We start from the raw sequence: 18,085 nt of genomic DNA, 5'->3' as shown, positions 1-18,085 counted from the left end.
TTTTTTAGATTCTTTTTCTATACAGGCCATTACAGAGTATTGAGTAGAGTTCCCTGTGCTATACAGTAGGTCTTTATCAGTTACCTATTTTATATATAGTAGTGTGTGTATGTCAACACCAATCTTCCAATTTATCCCTATGCCTCCCTTGCCCCTGGTAACTATAAGTTTGTTTTCTACATCTGTAACTCTATTTCCGTTTTGTAGATTAAGTTCATTTGTACCCTTTTTTTTAGATTCCACATATAAGCGATATCATATATTTGTCTTTGTCTGACTTACTTCACTCTGTATGACAGTCTCTAGGTCCATCCATGTTGCAGCAAGTGGCATTATTTCATTCTTTTTCATGGCTGAGTAATATTCCATTGTATATATGTACCACATCTTCTTTATCCATTCCTCTGTTGATGGGCATTTAGGTTGCTTCCATGTCCTGCCTGTTCTAAATAGTGCTGCAGTGAACCTTGGGGTGCATGTATCTTTTTGAATTATGGTTTTCTGCAGATATATGCCCAGGAGTGGGATTGCTGGATCGATCATATGGTAGCCCTACTTTTAGTTTTTTAAGGAACCTTCATACTGTTCTCCATAGTGGCTGTACCAGTTTACATTCCCACCAACAGAGTAGGAGGGTTACCTTTTCTCCACACCTTTTCCAAGCATTTATTGTTTATAGATTGTTTGATGATGGTCTTTAATAATGAATGATGTTGAGCATCTTTTCATGTGCTTTTTAGCCATCTGTATGTCTTTTTTGGCGAAATGTGTATTTAGATCTTCTGCCCATATTTTGATTGGATTGTCTGTTTTTCTGATATTGAGCTCCATGAGCTGTTGGTATATTTTGGAGATTAATCCCTTGTTGGTTGCTTCATTTGCAAATATTTTCTCCCATTCTGTTGGTAGTCTTTTTATTTTGTTTATGGTTTCCTTTGCTGTGCAAAAGCTTTTAAGTTTCTTTAGGTCCCATTTGTTTATTTTTGGTGTTATTTTAATTACTCTAGGAGGTGGGTCAAAAAGATCTTGCTGCAATTTATGTCAAAGAGTGTTCTCCCTATGTTTTCCTCTAAGAGTTTTATAGTATGTGGTCTTACATTTAGGTCTTTAATCCATCTTGAGTTTATTTTTGTGTATGGTGTTAGGGAGTGTTCTAATTTCATTCTTTTACATGTAGCCGTTCAGTTTTCTCAGCACCACCTATTGAAGAGGCTCTCTTTTCTCCATTGTATATTCTTGCCTCGTTTGTCATAGATTAGGTGACCATAGGTATGTGGGTTTATCTCTGGACTGTCGATCCTGTTCCATTGATCTATATTTCTATTTTTGTGCCACTGTCATACTGGTTTTTTTTGTTGCTATGCATGGGCTTTCTCTAGTTGTGGCGAGCGGGGGCCACTGTGTTGCAGTGCATCAGCTTCTTGTTGCAGTGTCTTCTCTTGTTGTGGAGCACAGGCTCTAGGCACACAGGCTTCAATAGTTGTGGCACGCAGGCTCAGTTGTTGTGGCGCACAGGCTTAGTTGCTCTGCAGCATGTGGGATCTTCCTGGACCAGGGCTCAAACCCACATCCCCTGCATTGGCAGGTGGATTCTTAACCACTGCGCCACCAGGGAAGCCCTATCATACCGTTTTGATTACTGTAGCTTTGTAGTATAGTCTGAAGTCACAGAGCCTGATTCCTCCAGTTCCATTTTTCTTTTTCAAGATTGCTTTCGCTATTTGGGTTCTTTTGTGTTTCCATACAAATTGTAAAATTTGTTCTAATTCTGTGAAAAATGCCATTGGTGATTTGATAGGGATTGCATTGAATCTGTAGATTCCTTTGGGTAGTATAGTCATTTTCACAATATCTGTTCTTCCAATCCAAGAATATGGTATATCTCTCCATCTGTTTGTGTCATCTTTGATTTCTTTCATCAGTATCTTAGAGTTTTCGAAGTGCAGATCTTTTACCTCCTTGGGTAGGTTTGTTTCTAGATATTTTATTCTTTTTTTTTTTTTTTTGCGGTACATGGGCCTCTCACTGTTGTGGCCTCTCCCGTTGCGGAGCACAGGCTCTGGACGTGCAGGCTCAGTGGCCATGGCTCACGGGCCCAGCCACTCCGTGGCATGTGGGATCTTCCCAGACTGGGGCACGAACCTGCATTGGCAGGCGGACTCTCAACCACTGCGCCACCGGGGAAGCCCTATTTTATTCTTTTTGATGCAATGGTAAATGGGATTGTTTCCTTGATTTCTCTTGATGATCTTCCATTGTTAGTGTATCAGAATGCAGCAGATTTCTGTGTATTAATTTTGCATCCTGCAATTTTACCAGATTTATTGATGATCTCTAGTAGTTTTCTGGTAGCATCTTTAGGTTTTTCTATGTATAGTATCATGTCGTCTGCAAACAGTGACAGTTTTACTTCTTTTCCAATTTGCATTCCTTTTATTTCTTTTTCTTCTCTGATTGCCATGGCTAGGACTTCCAAAACTATGTTGAGTAATAGTGGTGAGAGTGGACATCCTTGTCTTATTCCTGATCTTAGAGGAAATTCTTTCAGTTTTTCACCATTGAGAATGATGTTTGCTTTGGGTTTGTCATATATGGCCTTTATTATGTTGAGGTAGTTTCCCTCTATGCTGACTTTCTGTAGAGTTTTTTATCATAAATCAGTGTTAAATTTTGTCAGAAGCTTTTTCTGTATCTATTGAGATGATCATATGGTTTTTATTCCTAAGTTTGTTGATGTGGTGTATCACAGTGATTTGCAGATATTGAAAAGTCTTTGCATCCCTGGGATAAATCCTACTTGATCATGGTATGTTTCTTTTAATGTGTTGTTGCATTCTGTTTGCTAGTATTTTATTGAGGATTTTTGTGTCTACGTTCATCAGCGATATTGGTCTGTAATTTTCTCTTTTTGTTATATCTTTTTCTGGTTTTGGTATCAGGGTGATGGTGGCCTCATAGAATGAGCTTGGGAGTGTACCTTCCTCTGTGATTTTTTGGAAGAGTTTTAGAAGGATAGATATTAAGTCTTCTCTAAATGTTTGCTAGAATTCTGTGAAGCCATCTGGTCCTGGACTTCTGTTTGTTGGAAGATTTTTAATCACAGTTACATTTTCAGTGCTTGTGATTGGTCTGTTCATATTTTCTATTTCTTCCTGGTTCAGTCTTCAAAGGTTGTACCTTTCTAATAATTTCCATTTCTTCTAGGTTGTCCATTTTATTGATGTATAGTTGCTTTTAGTAGTCTCTTATGAACCTTTGTATTTCTGTGGTGTCTGTTGTCATTTCTCCTTTTTCATTTCCAACTTTACTGATTTGAGTACCCTCCTGTTTTTTCTTGATGAGTCTGGCTAAAAGTTTATCAATTTTGTTTATCTTCTCAAAGAACCAGCTTTTACTTTCATTGATTTTTGCTATTGTTTTCTTTGTCTCTATTTCACTTATTTCTGCTTTGATCTTTATGATTTCTTTCCTTCTGCTAACTTTGGGTTTTGTTTGTTCTTCTTTCTCTAATTGCTTTAGGTGTAAGGTTAGGTTGTTTGAGATTTTTCTTGATTCTTGAGGTAAGACTATTGCTTTAAACGTCCCTCTTAGAACTGCTGCATCCCATAGGTTTTGGATCGTCTTTTTCCGTTCTCATTTGTCTTTAGGTATTTTTTGATTTCCTCTTTGGTTTCTTCAGTGATCCATTGGTTATTTAGTAACATTCTTTAGCCTCCATGTGTTTGTGTTTTTTACAGTTTTTTTCCTATAATTGATTTCTAATTTCATAGCATTGTGGTCAGAACAGGTGCTTGATATGACTTCAGTTTTCTTAAATTTACCAAGGCTTGATTTGTGACTCAAGATATGATCTGCCCTGGAGAATATTCCATGAGCACTTGAGAAGGAAGTGTATTCTGCTGCTTTCGGATGGAATGTTCTATAAATATCAATTACATTTATCTGGTCTAATGTGTCATTTAAGGTTCGTGTTTCCTTATTAATTTTCTGTTTGGATAATCTGTCCATTGGTGTAAGTGGGGTGTTAAAGTCCCCCACTATTATTGTGTTACTGTCATTTTCCCCTTTTATGGCTGATAGCATTTGCCTTACATATTGAGGGGTCCTATACTGGGTACATATATATTTAGAATTGTTCTATCTTCTTCTTGGCTTGATCCCTTGATCATTATGTAGTGTCCTTCCTTGTCTCTTGTAACTGTCTTTAAAGTCTACTTTGATATGAGTATTGCTACTCCAGCTTTCTTTTGATTTCCATTTGCATATCTTTTTCCATCTCCTTACTTTCAGTCTGTATGTGTCCTTAGGTCTGAAGTGGGTCTCTTGTAGGTAGCATATGTATGGGTCTTGTTTTTGTATGCATTCCACCACTCTATGTCTTTTGGTTGGAGCATTTAATCCATTTACATTTGAGGTAATAATTGATTTAATTATTTTACATTTAAGGTAATTATTGATAATGATATGTACATTCCTATTTCCATTTTCTTAATTGTTTTGGGTTTGTTTTAATTGGTCTTTTTTCTTCCCCTCCTCATTTTTTCTCTTATGTTTTCTGCCTTGAGAAGCTCCTTTAGCATTTGTTGTAAAGCTGGTCTGGTGATGCTGAATTCTCTTAGCTTTTGCTTGTCTGTAAAGCTTTCGATTTCTCCGTCAAATCTGAATGAGGGCCTTGCTAGGTAGAGTATTCTTGGTTGTAGATGTTTCCCTTTCATCACGTTAAATATATCATGCCACTCCCTTCTGGCCTGCAGAGTTTCTGCCGAAAAATCAGCTGATAACCTTATAGGGATGCCTTTGTATATTATTTATTGCTTTTCCTTTGTTGCTTTTAAAATTTTTTCTTTGTATTTAATATTTGTTAGTTTGATTAATATTTGTCTTGCAGTGTTCCCCCTTGGGTTTATCCTGCACAGGTCTCTCTGCGCTTCCTGGACTTGGGTGACTGTTTCCCATGTTAGAGAAGTCATTCTTTGTTTTTTTGATATTGAGCTGTATGAGCTAGCTGTATATTTTGGAGATTAATCACTTGTCAGTCACATTGTTTGCAAATATTTTCTCCAATTCTACAGGTTGTCTTTTCATTTGGTGTATGGTTTCCTTTGCTGTGTAAAAGCATTTATTTAATTCAGTCTCATTTGTTTATTTTTATTTCCATTACTCTAGGAGACAGATCCAAAAAGATCTTGCTGTGATATATGTCAAACAGTGTCCTGCCTATATTTTCCACTAAGAGTTTTATAGTATGCGGTCTTACATTTAGGTCTTTAATCCATTTTGGGTTTGTTTTTGTACGTGATGTTAGAGAATGTTTTAATATCATTCTTTTACATGTAGCTGTCCAGTTTTCCCAGCACCACTTACTGAAGAGACTGTCTTTTCTCCATTGTATATTCTTGCCTCCTTTGTTGTAGATTAATTTACCATAGGTGTGTGGGTTTATTTCTGGGATTTTTATCCTGTTCCATTTGATCTGTATTTCTGTTTTTGTGCCAGTACCATACTGTTTTTATGACTGTAGCATTATAGTATAGTCTGAAGTCAGGGATCCTGATTCCTCCAGCTCCATTTTCTTTCTCAAGATTGCTTTGGCTATTTGGGGTCCTTTGTGTTTCCATACAAATTTTAACATTTTTTTGTCCTAGATCTGCAAAACATGCCATTGGTAACTTGATAGGTATTGCATCAAATCTGTAGATTACCTTGGGTAGTATAGGCATTTTAACAATATTGATTCTTCTAATCCAAGAACACAGTGTATCTTTCTGTGTGTGTCATCTTCAATTTCTTTCATCAGCATCTTATAGTTTTCAAAATACAGATGTTTTGCCTCCCTAGGTTGGTTTATTCCTAGCTATTTTATTCTTTTTGTTGCAGTAGTAAATGGGATAGTTTCCTTAATTTCTCTTTCTGATCTTTTGTTGTTAGAGCATAGGAATGCAAGAGATTTCTGTGTATTAATTTTGTATCCTGCAACTTTACTGAATTCATGGCTGAGCTCTAGTAGTTTTCTGGTAGCATCTTTAGGATTTTCTATGTATACTCTCATGTCCTCCCCGAACAGGGACAGCTTTACTTCTTCTTTACCAATTTGGATCCCTTTATTTCTTTTTCTTCTCATTGCTGTGGCTAGAACGTCCAAACTATGTTGAATAAAAGTACTGATAGTGGACATCCTTTTCTTGTTTCTGATCTTACAGGAAATGCTTTCAGCTTTTCACCTTTGCAAATGAGGTTAGCTGTGGGTTTGTCATATATGGCTTTTATTATGTTGAGATAGATTTCCTCTATGCCCCCTTTCTGGAGAGTTTTTTAATCATAAATGGATGGTGAATTTTATCAAAAGCTGTTTCTGCACCTACTGAGATGATCATATGGTTTTTATTTTTCAATTTGTTAATGTGGTATATCATACTGATTGATTTACAGATATCAAAGACTCCTCGCCTCCCTGATATAAATCCCAACCTGATCATGATTCTGTGATCCTTTTAATGTATTGCTGGATTTGATTTGGTAGTATTTTGTTGAGTATTTTTTTGTCTTTGTTCATCACTTGTGTTGGCCTGTAATTTTCTTTTTTTGTGGTGCCTTTGTCTGGTTTTGGTATCAGGGTGATGGTAGCCTCATAGAATGAGTTTGGAAGTGTTCCTTCCTCTGCAATTTTTTGGAATAGTTTCAGAAGGATAGGTGTTAAATGTTTGCTAGAATTCTGTGAAGCCACCTGGTCTTGGACTTCTGTTTGTTGAGAATTTTTAAATCACAGTTTCAACTTCAGTGCTTGTGATTTGTCTGTTCATATTTTCCATTTCTTCCTGGTTCAGTTTTAGGAAATTGTACCTTTCTAAGAATTTGTCCATTTCTTCTAGGTGGTCCATTTTATTGGCATATAGTTATTTGTAGTAGTCTCTTCTGATCTTTTGTATTTCTGTGATGTCCATTGTAACTTCTCCTTTCTCATTTCTAATTTTATTGATTTGAGCCCTCCCTTTTTTCTTGGTGAGTCTAGCTAAAGATTTATCAATTTTGTTTATCTTTTTAAAGAACCAGCTTCTATGTCATTGATTTTTTCTATTGTTTTCTTCATCTCTATTTCATTTATTTCTACTCTGATCTTTATGATTTCTTTCTTTCTTCTAACTTTGGGTTTTGTTTTGTTCTTTCTCTAGTTGCTTCAAGTGTAAAGTTAGGTTGTTTGAGATTTTTCTTGTTTCCTGAGGTAAGATTGTATTCCTATAAACTTCCCTCTTAGAACTGCTTTGTCTGCCTCCCACAGGTTTTGGATTGTTGTGTTTTCATTTTTCATTTGCCTCTAGGTATTTATTTCCTCTTTGATTTCTTCAGTGATCCATTGGTTGTTTAGTACCATATTGTTCAGCCTCCACATGTTTGTGTTTTTTACAGCATTTTTCCTGTAATTGATTTTCTCATCTCATAGTGTTGTGGTCAGTAAAGATGCTTGATATGATTTCAGTTTTTGTAAATTTACCCAGGCTTGCTTTGTGGTCCAGCATGTGATCTATGCTGGAGAATGTTCCATGCCATGTGCACTTGAAAAGAATGTGTATCCTACTGCTCTTTTGATTGGCACACCCTATAAATAGCATTTAAGTCCTTCTGGGCTAATGTGTCATTTAAGGCCTGTGTTTCCTTATTGATTTTCTGTCTGGATGACCTGTCCATTGATGTAAGTGGGGTGTTAAAGTCTCCCACTGTTTTTGTGTTACTGTCAATTTCTCCTTTTATGTCTGTTAACATTTTGCCTTGTACATTGAGGTGCTCCTGTGTTGGGTGCATATTACAGTTGTTCTGTCTTCTTCCTGGATTGATCCCTTGATCATTCTGTAGTGTCCTTCTTTGTCTCTTGTGACAGTATTTTAAAGTCTCTTTTGTCTGATATGAGTATTGCTATTGATTCCCATTTGTATGGAAAACCTTTTTCCATCCCCTCACTTTCAGTTGTATGTGTCTCTAGGTCTGACATGGGTCTCTTATAGACAGCATATATACTGGTCTTGTGTTTGCATCCATTCAGCCAATCTGTGTCTTTGTTTGGAGCAATTACTCTGCTTACATTTAAGGTAATTATCAGTATGTATGTCCTTCTTGCCATTATGTTTGTTGTTTTGGATTTGTTTTTGTAGGTCTTTTTTCTTCCTTTCCTCATTTGTTCTCTTGTGATTTGATGACTATTTTTATAGTGTTATGTTTGGATTTCTTTGTGTGTATATCTATTATGGCTTTTTGGTTTGTGGTTACCATGAGGTTTTGATATACCTGTCTATACATGATTGTTTAAGTTTCTGATATCGTAATATCAAATGCATTTCAAATATCCTGCATTACTTTTCTGTAGTTTCCTTCTCTCACAGTTACTGGTTTAGATATCATGTTCATGTGTAGATGATTTCCTGTATGTTTGCCTTTACTGCTGAGCTTTCCCATTTCATAATGTTCTTGTTTTAGTTGTGGCCTTTTCTGCCGAGAGAAGTTCTTTTAGCATTTGTTGTAAAGCCGGTTTGGTGGTGCTGAATTCTTTTACTTTTGCTTGTCTGTGGAGCTTTTGATTTCTCCATCTAATTTGAACCAAGGGCCTTGCTTGGTAGAGTAATTTTCATTGTATGTTTTTCCCTTTCATCACTTTATATTGTGCCACTCCCTTCTGGCCTAGAGTTTCTGCTGAAAAATCAGCTGATACTCCTGCAGGGATTCCCTTGTATGTTATTTGTTGCTTTTTCCTTTTTTTTTTTAATATTTTTTCATTATATTTAATTTTTGTCAATTTGATTACTGTTGTCTCACCATGTTCCTCCTTGGGTTAATCCTGTATGGGTCTGTGAATTTCCTGGACTTGGGTGACTGTTTCCTTTCCCATGTTTGGGAATTTTTCAGCTATTATCTCTTCAAGTATTATCTCAGGTCCTTTCTCTCCCTCTTCTCCTTCTGGGACCCCTCTAATGCAAATGTTGGTGTGTTTGACATTGTCCCAGAGGTTTCTTAAACTGTACTCATTTTATTCTTATTTTGTTCCATGGCAATAATTTCCACCACTCTGTCTTCCAGCTCACTGATTCATTCCTCTGCCTCATTTATTGTACTATTGATTCCTTCTAGTGTATTTTTCATTGCAGTTACTGTATTCTTCGATTCTGTTTGGTTGTTCTTTATACTTTCTAACTCTTTGCTAAAAACTTCTTGTAACTTCTCACTCTGTACATCATTCTTTTCCCAAGTTATTGGATCGTCTTTACCATTACTACTCTGAACTCTTTCTTGGGTAGACTGGTTATTGCTACTTCACTTAGTTGTTATTTTTATCTTGTTCCTTCATCTGGAACATATTCCTTTGCCATCTCATTTTAATTTCCTATTTGTGTTTTTATATATGTTGTAGTTTAGTTATGTTTCTTGACCTTGGAGAAGTGGCCCTCTATAGGGGATGTCCTGTATGTCCCAGCACTACACTCCCCTCTCGTCACCCAAGGGCCAGGGACCAGCTGGTCCCAGGGTAGTTCTGACCTGTTTTCAGACTCAGTTCCACAGGCTGCTGGATCATAGTTTTCTTGCTTCTGGTGTCTCCCCTCTGGTGGGTTAGTCCAGTCTAGATGCTTGTGCAGGCTTCCTGGCGGGGGTGAGGCCAGTGCCTTCTTTTGGTGGGTGGAGCCAGGTCTTGGCCCTCTTGTGGGCAGGGCCATGTCAAGGGGCGTGTCTAGAGGTGGCTGTGGGCTCAAGAAGTCTTTAGGCAGCCTGGCTGCTGGTGGGTGGGGCTGTGTTCCTGCCCTTTTGGTTTTTGGCCTGAGATGTTCCAGCCCTGGAGCTTATAGGCAGTTGGGTGCAACCAGGTCTTAGTCAAAGGACCCAAGATGTCTGCCTCTAGCCAAAGTTCACGTAGGTCCCTGCTATGCCTGCCACCTCCCCAGGAGACCTTCCAAGACCAGCAGGTAATTCTGGCCCAGGCTCCTGTGGAGTCTCTGCTTTTGCCCTGGGTCTTGGTGTGCATCCTCCAAGAGTGAAGTCTCTGTTTCCCCCAATCCTGTGGAGCTCCTGCAGTTGAGCCCCACTGGCCTTCAAAGCCGATTGGCTCCTCCTCCCAATGCTGAACCCCTAGGCATGGTGTGGAGCTCAGAGCTCTCACTCCTGTGGGAAAACTTCTGTGATACAATTATTCTCCAGTTTGTGGTCCTCCCACCCAGGTGGTATGGGATTTGATTACATCATGAGAGTGCCCCTCCTACTATCTCATGGTTTCTTCTTTATGTCTTTGGAAATAGAATATCTTGTTTTGGAAGATTCCAGTCTTTTTAATTTTTTGATGTTCTCCTGAGAGCAAGGTCCTTCTGCTCTGCCATCTTGTCTCTGAATGTCCTATTTTTTAAGTCTCCTTTAAAAGAGAGATTGTATAGAATTCAGCATTCTTCAGCATGTTGATATTTGTTGAAGTAGCTTAAGCATTTTCCTAATCTTTGATATTTTGAAGCAATGAGATGGTAGAACCACGTTTGTAATCACAATCGAAAGTACTAATTGTGTCCTCTAATATGTATACTCACATAGAAGTTGAAATACACTTTTGAAACATTCAAATGCAATTCAAGACATTTGTCTGGTGCAGAACAAACACAAGGACATCTTAAAAAACATACCATTTCCCATTCATATACACATATACATAAGTATATTCACAAATATACATGTAGTACAGACGTGTACACACACACACACACACAGTAATTCTTTATTTGGCATCTGAATACAGAAGTCCATATATCATTGCATGATGCAGAAGACAGCTGACAAAGAAATGTTTTTCAAGTTATAAGGTTCCTGGTGGTTCATTTCTTGGGGACTTTGAAGCAGTGCTTCAGCAATTAGGAGTTCTGGACACTGGACTTTTCAAGGCCAACAGTGAAACATAATTAAATGGTTTTGGAAAAGCCTTCTGATGTAATTATGCTATCATATGTTTAAATTAGGAAAATCTGTAATGTATTCATGGACCCTCTGAACATATCTGACTTCCATATTTTTCCTTTCAGCTATTTATTTGTCAGTATCACATATGGCTGGCAGCAGACACAAGGGGTATCTTGGTACTCATACCTGGAAACCCTATGCTCAACATCATTGTCAGCACTTTCATATTTGTTTGTGTGGCACATGAAATTTCTCAGATCACTAATGATCTTGCACAGATTATTATTCCTAAAGATAACTCATCTCTGTTGAAAAGATTGGCATGTATAGCTGCATTTTTTTGTGGACTCCTCATCTTATCATCTGTTCAAGATAAATCAAGACATTAGGATACTAAAACCTTAAACTCTTCAGATTAACTTTGTGTCTACCTGGAGGAGAACAGCATCTATCTGAAGATACAAATGTATATGTAAATAAAAATTTGTGTGACAAGAAGATAGCTCAGTGACATCTGTTCAACATATGTGGTTGTATATTTTGGAAATGTACATATATGATGTGAAATACGGAAGAAAATTGAAGCAGAGTGCATTGTATAGGACTGCATGTGAAAAGTCTTTTCTACTGGATCTGTATTTCCTTTTATAAGTGATTTTAAGTTAACCTATGAAGGCAGGGAAATAATTACCTTTCCAGTAAAAAATACAGATAATTAGCTTAGTGACACCACTGAGTGTTTTGATATTTACTAAATTTGTGGTAATAAAATTGTATGCACCTGTATTCATCATGGAACTTCCTATTTCGTTGAAAACTTTCTTAAGAAAGACTGCAATATTGTTTTCTTATATGTGCAATGATGTGGAATGACAAACAGTATGTCTTCTGTGTTCATGTTCTGATTGTTATGTTTCCTGACATGAGTTTTCTTCCTAACTATGGTTTTCAGGTATATAAGCCTAAAATCTTTGTACACTTTGTCTCAAAGTTGTTCTAGGCTCCATGACAGGGTTTTGTCATTGATACTGTTGTAGCTTTTCATAAAAAGGCCATTTTTTTCTTTCTAGTCCAAACATTCACCTGTTTCCTTTCTTTAAGCTATACCAGTGTAATACCAGTTACCCTGTGGATCCATTGAATATGCTTTCCCCCATCTAATTTTGTGTATTATTTCCAATGTTTGGAAGCTCTTTATAACCATTTTGGTATTTCCTATTACTCCCTCCTATTTTTAAAAAAATATTTATCAACCTAAACTTGTGCAGTGTAGTAAAGATTCAAGTTATGTGTGAGATGTATAACCATAAGTAGAATTTTAAGTAAACCGGTGACCTTGGGCAATGTATGTTTTTGGTTTTGTTACAAGCTAACTGTTAGAGGTATAAATTTATTTATCTGTTGTACAGATTTGATTATAAATTTTAATGTTTGAAAGATTGCACTTGTTTGCTGTTACTGTGTATGGGGTAAAATATTTTTTGTTCACGGTATATGAAAATATGGAGTAATTTAAACAGTAAATAAACATTCTGTGGATGCTTATTTTTGTATTGTAAAGTATCAATTAAACTGTTTATTTTTAAAGCTGGATCCATTAATGATTGGTTCAAATGTCTAATTCATTTCCTCAACTTAAATTTACTTTTTCAATCTCTTAGCATATATGGGTAAGTCACTGTGACAGTTAAAGAATAATTTAGTTATCAGTGCTTCAGAGGATAATCTGCTTTTCTGCCCATGAGTTAAAACATTGTTTTATTAGTAATGTTAACGTTTTCTTTGTTTTTTTTTTTTTTTTTGCGGTACGCGGGCCCCTCACTGCTGTGGCCTCTCCTGTTGCGGAGCACAGGCTCCAGACGCGCAGGCTCAGCAGTCATGGCTCACGGGCCCAGCTGCTCCGCGGTATGTGGGATCCTCCCGGACCAGGGCACGAACCCCCGTGTGCCCTGCATCGGCAGGCGGACTCTCAACCACTGCACCACCAGGGAAGCCCCCCGTGTTAAAGATTTTTAAAATGTATTTCTTTAGCACTGGATTTATGTGCTAGTGATATATTTCCATTAATTGAGGAATATTTCTCAAATAGATGTGTGGTCTTTCTTTTTCCTCTCTTCTTCTGCCCTTAATCTTTTGACATTTCCCAGATAGACAATTGTAATGATTCATTGCTCTGCCTCCTAGACTGCAGACTTATAAGTAGAGAATAGTATAGTTATAAATCAAAAACTTCCAAGTACTGTGATCACATTATTCTTGCTGGTGTGGCTTGCCAATGAGTAGAGTGCATTTTAATTTAGCTTGTAAGTTTTATCATCAGAGAAAGATTCCTCCTGATGAAACAATTGAAAAAGAAAGATGACCATTATTTGTTTTTTAAAGTACTTATGTCTTCTAATAGTGATAGCCAAGTAAAAAGTTTTTTCCTAAAACTTGGAACTGGTAAGCCCTATTTCTTCATCACGCGTTCTCATTTAATTTATATGTATAAAATAAAACAGTGGCACATAAAAATTAAAATCAAAATATGCATGTCATTAAAATATATTTGATTTTCTTAATGAGTCTTTATGGATAAGAGGTTATTGTGGTATTAGTTACCACAATGATAGCATCTACGGTATGTTTTAATATTTTTTCTGCATTGACTCACATAGTGATTATTTGCATTAATCATACCATTCTTCAGAAAGATGTTTAACAGAATATTTAGATATGCTAAAATTTAGATAAAACCACAGATTCTCTAAAGCTCAAATTTTCTATAATATAAATCATGTTGAAAAATCTATCATCTGGCCCCAAAAGGTACTTGCTTGACTCACTCTAACCCAATCCTTCCCCGTTTCCCTTGTGAAACGGTCCCATTTTTATGGATAGCCAACATAGCATTAAAAATTCAGAGCCTTCACCTAAAACCATTCTCTGTACATATGAACTGGATCTTATTATTTGTTTTAGGTGCTGGTATAAGATAACATTTATATCCTACCATCCATTGTAAGATAAGTTAACCAGTTAAAATTTTAAAGATGGGTGAATATTATTTCACATGTTAGTGAGCATAGTAAGCTTTTAAGCTTGGTAAAATTAACTTTAATGATAAGCATGTCTGTGTTTGATTATGTGTATTTTTTACTACCTTGTAAAAATATGTATATAGGGCTTCCCTGGTGGCGCAGTGGTTGAGAGTCCGCCTGCCGATGCAGGGGACACGGGTTCGTGCCCCAGTCCGGGAAGATCCCACATGCCGTGGAGTGGCTGGGCCTGTGAGCAATGGCCGCTGAGCCTGCGCGTCCGGAGCCTGTGCTCCGCAACGGGAGGGGCCCCAACAGTGAGAGGCCCGCATACCGCAAAAAAAAAAAAAAAAAAAAGTATATAAACTATTAAGCCTAAACAAATAAACCATAGGACCTAGGGCAGAACCTTCATAAAACAGACTCAGTAAGAACAGTTTGTCAAAGAACATGCAATTTCTACGAGAATGCCTCTCCCCCTTTAGATTGATAAGAGGGGAAGAGGCAGTCTAGTAAACTTGAGAGCCAAGTTGGAATTTTTATGTTGAACAATATTAAATCACTAATATGCTATCATTTTGACCTACAAAAATGGCAGTTTCATAGGGCTCAACCTAACAGTTTCCCTTGATTAAAACATCAACAACAACTTGGGTAGTTTCCTGCAGAATTGATCTTGACAACTTCAAAAATTCTAAATATTAAGATACTCATGCTTGAAAAGCACGTTTAAATCTGTATTGGTCTTTTAATGAAATCCCTCCTAGCATCTTGTATTATATGAATTAGAATTATAAAACTTCCGTAAAAGATCCATAAGGTAGTATAAACGAGACTTATTTTCCAAAAGTAGAGTTGAATATATTATGAGCTATAATACATCTAACATTAAGAAATAAGACTTAAATTTCTGTGATTAAAAAACTTCCGACAAACAAAAAGTCCAGGACCAGATGGCTTCACAGGCGAATTCTAGTAAACATTTAGAGAAGAGTTAACACCTATCCTGAAACTTCCCGGAAATTGCACGGGAAGGAACACTCCCAAGCTCATTCTACGAGGCCACCATCACCCTGATACCAAAACCAGACAAACACACTACAAAAAAAAATTACAGGCCCGTATCACTGATGAACATAAAAACAAAAATCCTCAACAAAATACTAGCAAACCGAATCCAAGAACATTGTAAAGGGATCATAAACCAGGATCAAGTGGGATTTACCCCAGGCATGCAAGGATTCTTCAGTATATGCAAATCAATCACTGTGATACACCACATTAACAAATTGAAGAATAAACGCCATATGATCATCTCAGTATATGCAGAAAAAGCTTTTGAGAAAATTCAACACCCATTTATGAGAAAAACTCCAGAAAGTGGGCATGAAGGGAACCTACCTCAACATAATAAAGGCCATATATGACAAACCCACAGCTAACATCATACTCGGTGAAAAGCTGAAAGCGTTCCCTCCAAGATCAGGAACAAGACAAGGATGTTCACTCTTGTCACTTTTATTCAACATAGTTCTGGAAGTTCTAGCCACGGCAATCAGAGAAGAAGAAACAAAAGGGATCCAAATTTAAAAAGAAGTAAAACTCACTGTTTGCAGATGACGTGATACTGTACACAATTATTTACAAAATACTTTTTTAAATACCATTCCAAAGCATAAAAAGGGGGTAGATCAACATTTTAAAAGGAAATTTATGCTTACCTAGAAGTGTTTGTCATGTGCAGGCAAAATCTTCATCCTTAAAAGTAACTTTTATGATATTTAAATTCAGCTGATTGTATTAGCATTTACTTCACTAATACCTAGTGGTCCTATTATATAGAAGACATTTGAGAGAATTTTTTAATAATGAAAATCACTTAAAAGGATGATAAAACTTAACAAATTTTTTAAAATTCTATAGCTACCACAGATGGATTATTTCTTTTAATCGCCAGTCCTAAAATAATAAACTAGAATTTAGCACGTGGTAAAAGTTCTCCATGTTTATGTCTTTTTAATATGAATTCCAGCCAGACCAATCTTACTGTTCCCCAAATATACTATTCCTTTGTTCCCACTCTTCATCTACCTAGATCCAACTTCTTTAACATAGGATTTAAACTCCGCCTTTTCTGTGACACCAATACTTTATCTTTTAAACTATTCTAGCATTAGTTACCTGGTGCCATTATGTTGTCATTTCTTCCATTCCTTCAGTAAGACTGTAACTCCAGAGTCAAGATGGATATAGTAACGTGTTATACAAAGTAGGTATCGAGAGGCTTGACCATCAGCTAACGGATTCTGGCTTTATTTTCTCCCATCTTAGAAACAAAATTCCTCTATATTTAGCATTCCCAAAGCAACTGCTTCGTTTATCTTCTCCTCCAGACCTGAACTGTTCTTGTCAAGATCAGCAAGAGCTTCCATACTGCTAAATCCATTGATGAGTTCTGAGTTTTCACCCTACTTGACCTATGGGCAGTATTTGACGCAGTTGATTTAATGCCTCGCCTTTCAACCATCTCCTTCACTATGCTTCCAGGACATCACCATTTCCCATTTTCTCCCTACCTCAGTAGCCATTCCTTCACAGTCCTGGATACTGGATCCTCTTCACACCCTCAGTCTCTAAATAATTTCCCAGAGGTCAGTTCTCAGAACTTCAGGTGATATTACTTAAGGAGTGAGTATGAATAGTCACATAGCTTTAAACATTATCTATATTTTGATGTCTACCAAATTTTTGTCTTTAGTCTGAACTTCTTCCCGAAAATTCAAATCCAGATACCTACCTGCGTACTTTAACATCTCCATTTGAATATCTAAAAGACATCTCAAACTTAACAAGTCTAAAACAAAACTAAGCTTCCCCACTACTGGCCACAAACAAAAACACCCACAGTCTTTTTCTCAGTAAATGGCAACTACATTCTTCAGGTGCTCAACTAAAAAATTTTTGACTCATACTTTTTGTCTTATATTTTAGTAAAACTTGTCAGCTTCATCTTCAAAATATATCCATAATTCAACCACTTTTCATCATCCCCTATGTGATCACCTTGTTCCAGAAGTCCACCAGCTCTTTCCTGGATTATGGTTACTAGTCAGCTTCATTTTTCTCTGTAGTTCCAACATACTTAACACTTTTTATTTTCCTATTTTTTTAATCTTCCATCTCCCCCCATTAGAATGTAGTCTTTCTGAGGACAGGGATTTTTCTGTTTTACTCTCTATGGTATCCGCAGCTCCTAGAACAATACCTTTCAATTACTTGCTGAATGAACTAATAAATAAATGCTCCAGAAACTATCAAGTACTAACCCCATACAAGGCAGGTGGGCAGCCCTGCAAATGATGAAAAGGAAAATTATTTTCCCAACTGCCTTCTTAGTGATTTGGACAGGAGGCTAAAGATAAGCTTTATTTGGCTGTTAGCATGTTGATTTGAATAATGTTATAAAAAATTTAACCCACTTATGCAGCCAGCTAAAGAGTGAGTTTAAATAGTCACATGGCACATAACCTGTGACTCCGCAGCAGGGTAAGAGTCTTTCTGTCCTGGATGCAAACTACTTGCAGACCTGAGTGCTTGCCATACCTGGTAGAACATAAGCTTTCACTCGCTGTGAGTCCTACCGTTCTTCATTTTTTTGCTTTATGCTGGGGCAAAATGTCAACTGCAATTTGTCTTTGTACTTATACTATTATATTTGTTATAGTAGAGAGAATTATTTCTTTGGAATCCTATCTCTATCAAAAGTGGAAAATGAAAAGATAAACTAAGAAAGCCATGTATTTTTAAAAAAGATTGTGCTTTTTGTGGAAGTCAAAAATATTCTTCTGTGTTCAGATAAAATGTGACTATGTCATAAAATACTACTTAAAAATACTACTTAAACCGTTATGAAATAAACTATATTAAAAACTATTGCCAGTACCTAGAAATATATATATGAGTGCCAGTATAAGTAAAATCAGATTAACTAATTAAATGGAAACCTGAAATTTCAACAGGACTTTAATGAAAATTTTTTAAATGATAATGCTGTGAAATTCTGATATATATTAAGTGAAACAATTGCACCAGAACATTTAACAGATGGTAAGTTTTAAAAGCATATCCATTGAATATCGCAGAAATTACATGCC

General features: G+C 36.6%; 1 protein-coding gene across 2 annotated transcripts in view; it reads left to right on the top strand.

The window, feature by feature from the left end:
• Positions 1-11,303, top strand: part of CASD1 (CAS1 domain containing 1) — a 73,752-nt gene extending 62,449 nt beyond the window's left edge. For both annotated transcript variants that reach the window (XM_065883890.1, XM_065883892.1), the window contains one exon: positions 11,037-11,303. In XM_065883890.1, the coding sequence (XP_065739962.1) occupies positions 11,037-11,303 (267 nt within the window). The remainder of the gene's footprint in view (positions 1-11,036) is intronic.
• Positions 11,304-18,085: the final 6,782 nt, after the last annotated feature.

The sequence above is a fragment of the Phocoena phocoena genome, chromosome 9 (genome assembly GCF_963924675.1).
Source record: "Phocoena phocoena chromosome 9, mPhoPho1.1, whole genome shotgun sequence".
Lineage (NCBI taxonomy): Eukaryota > Metazoa > Chordata > Mammalia > Artiodactyla > Phocoenidae > Phocoena > Phocoena phocoena.
Note: the sequence above shows the minus strand (reverse complement) of the source record. Positions and strands in the feature narration are given on the sequence as shown.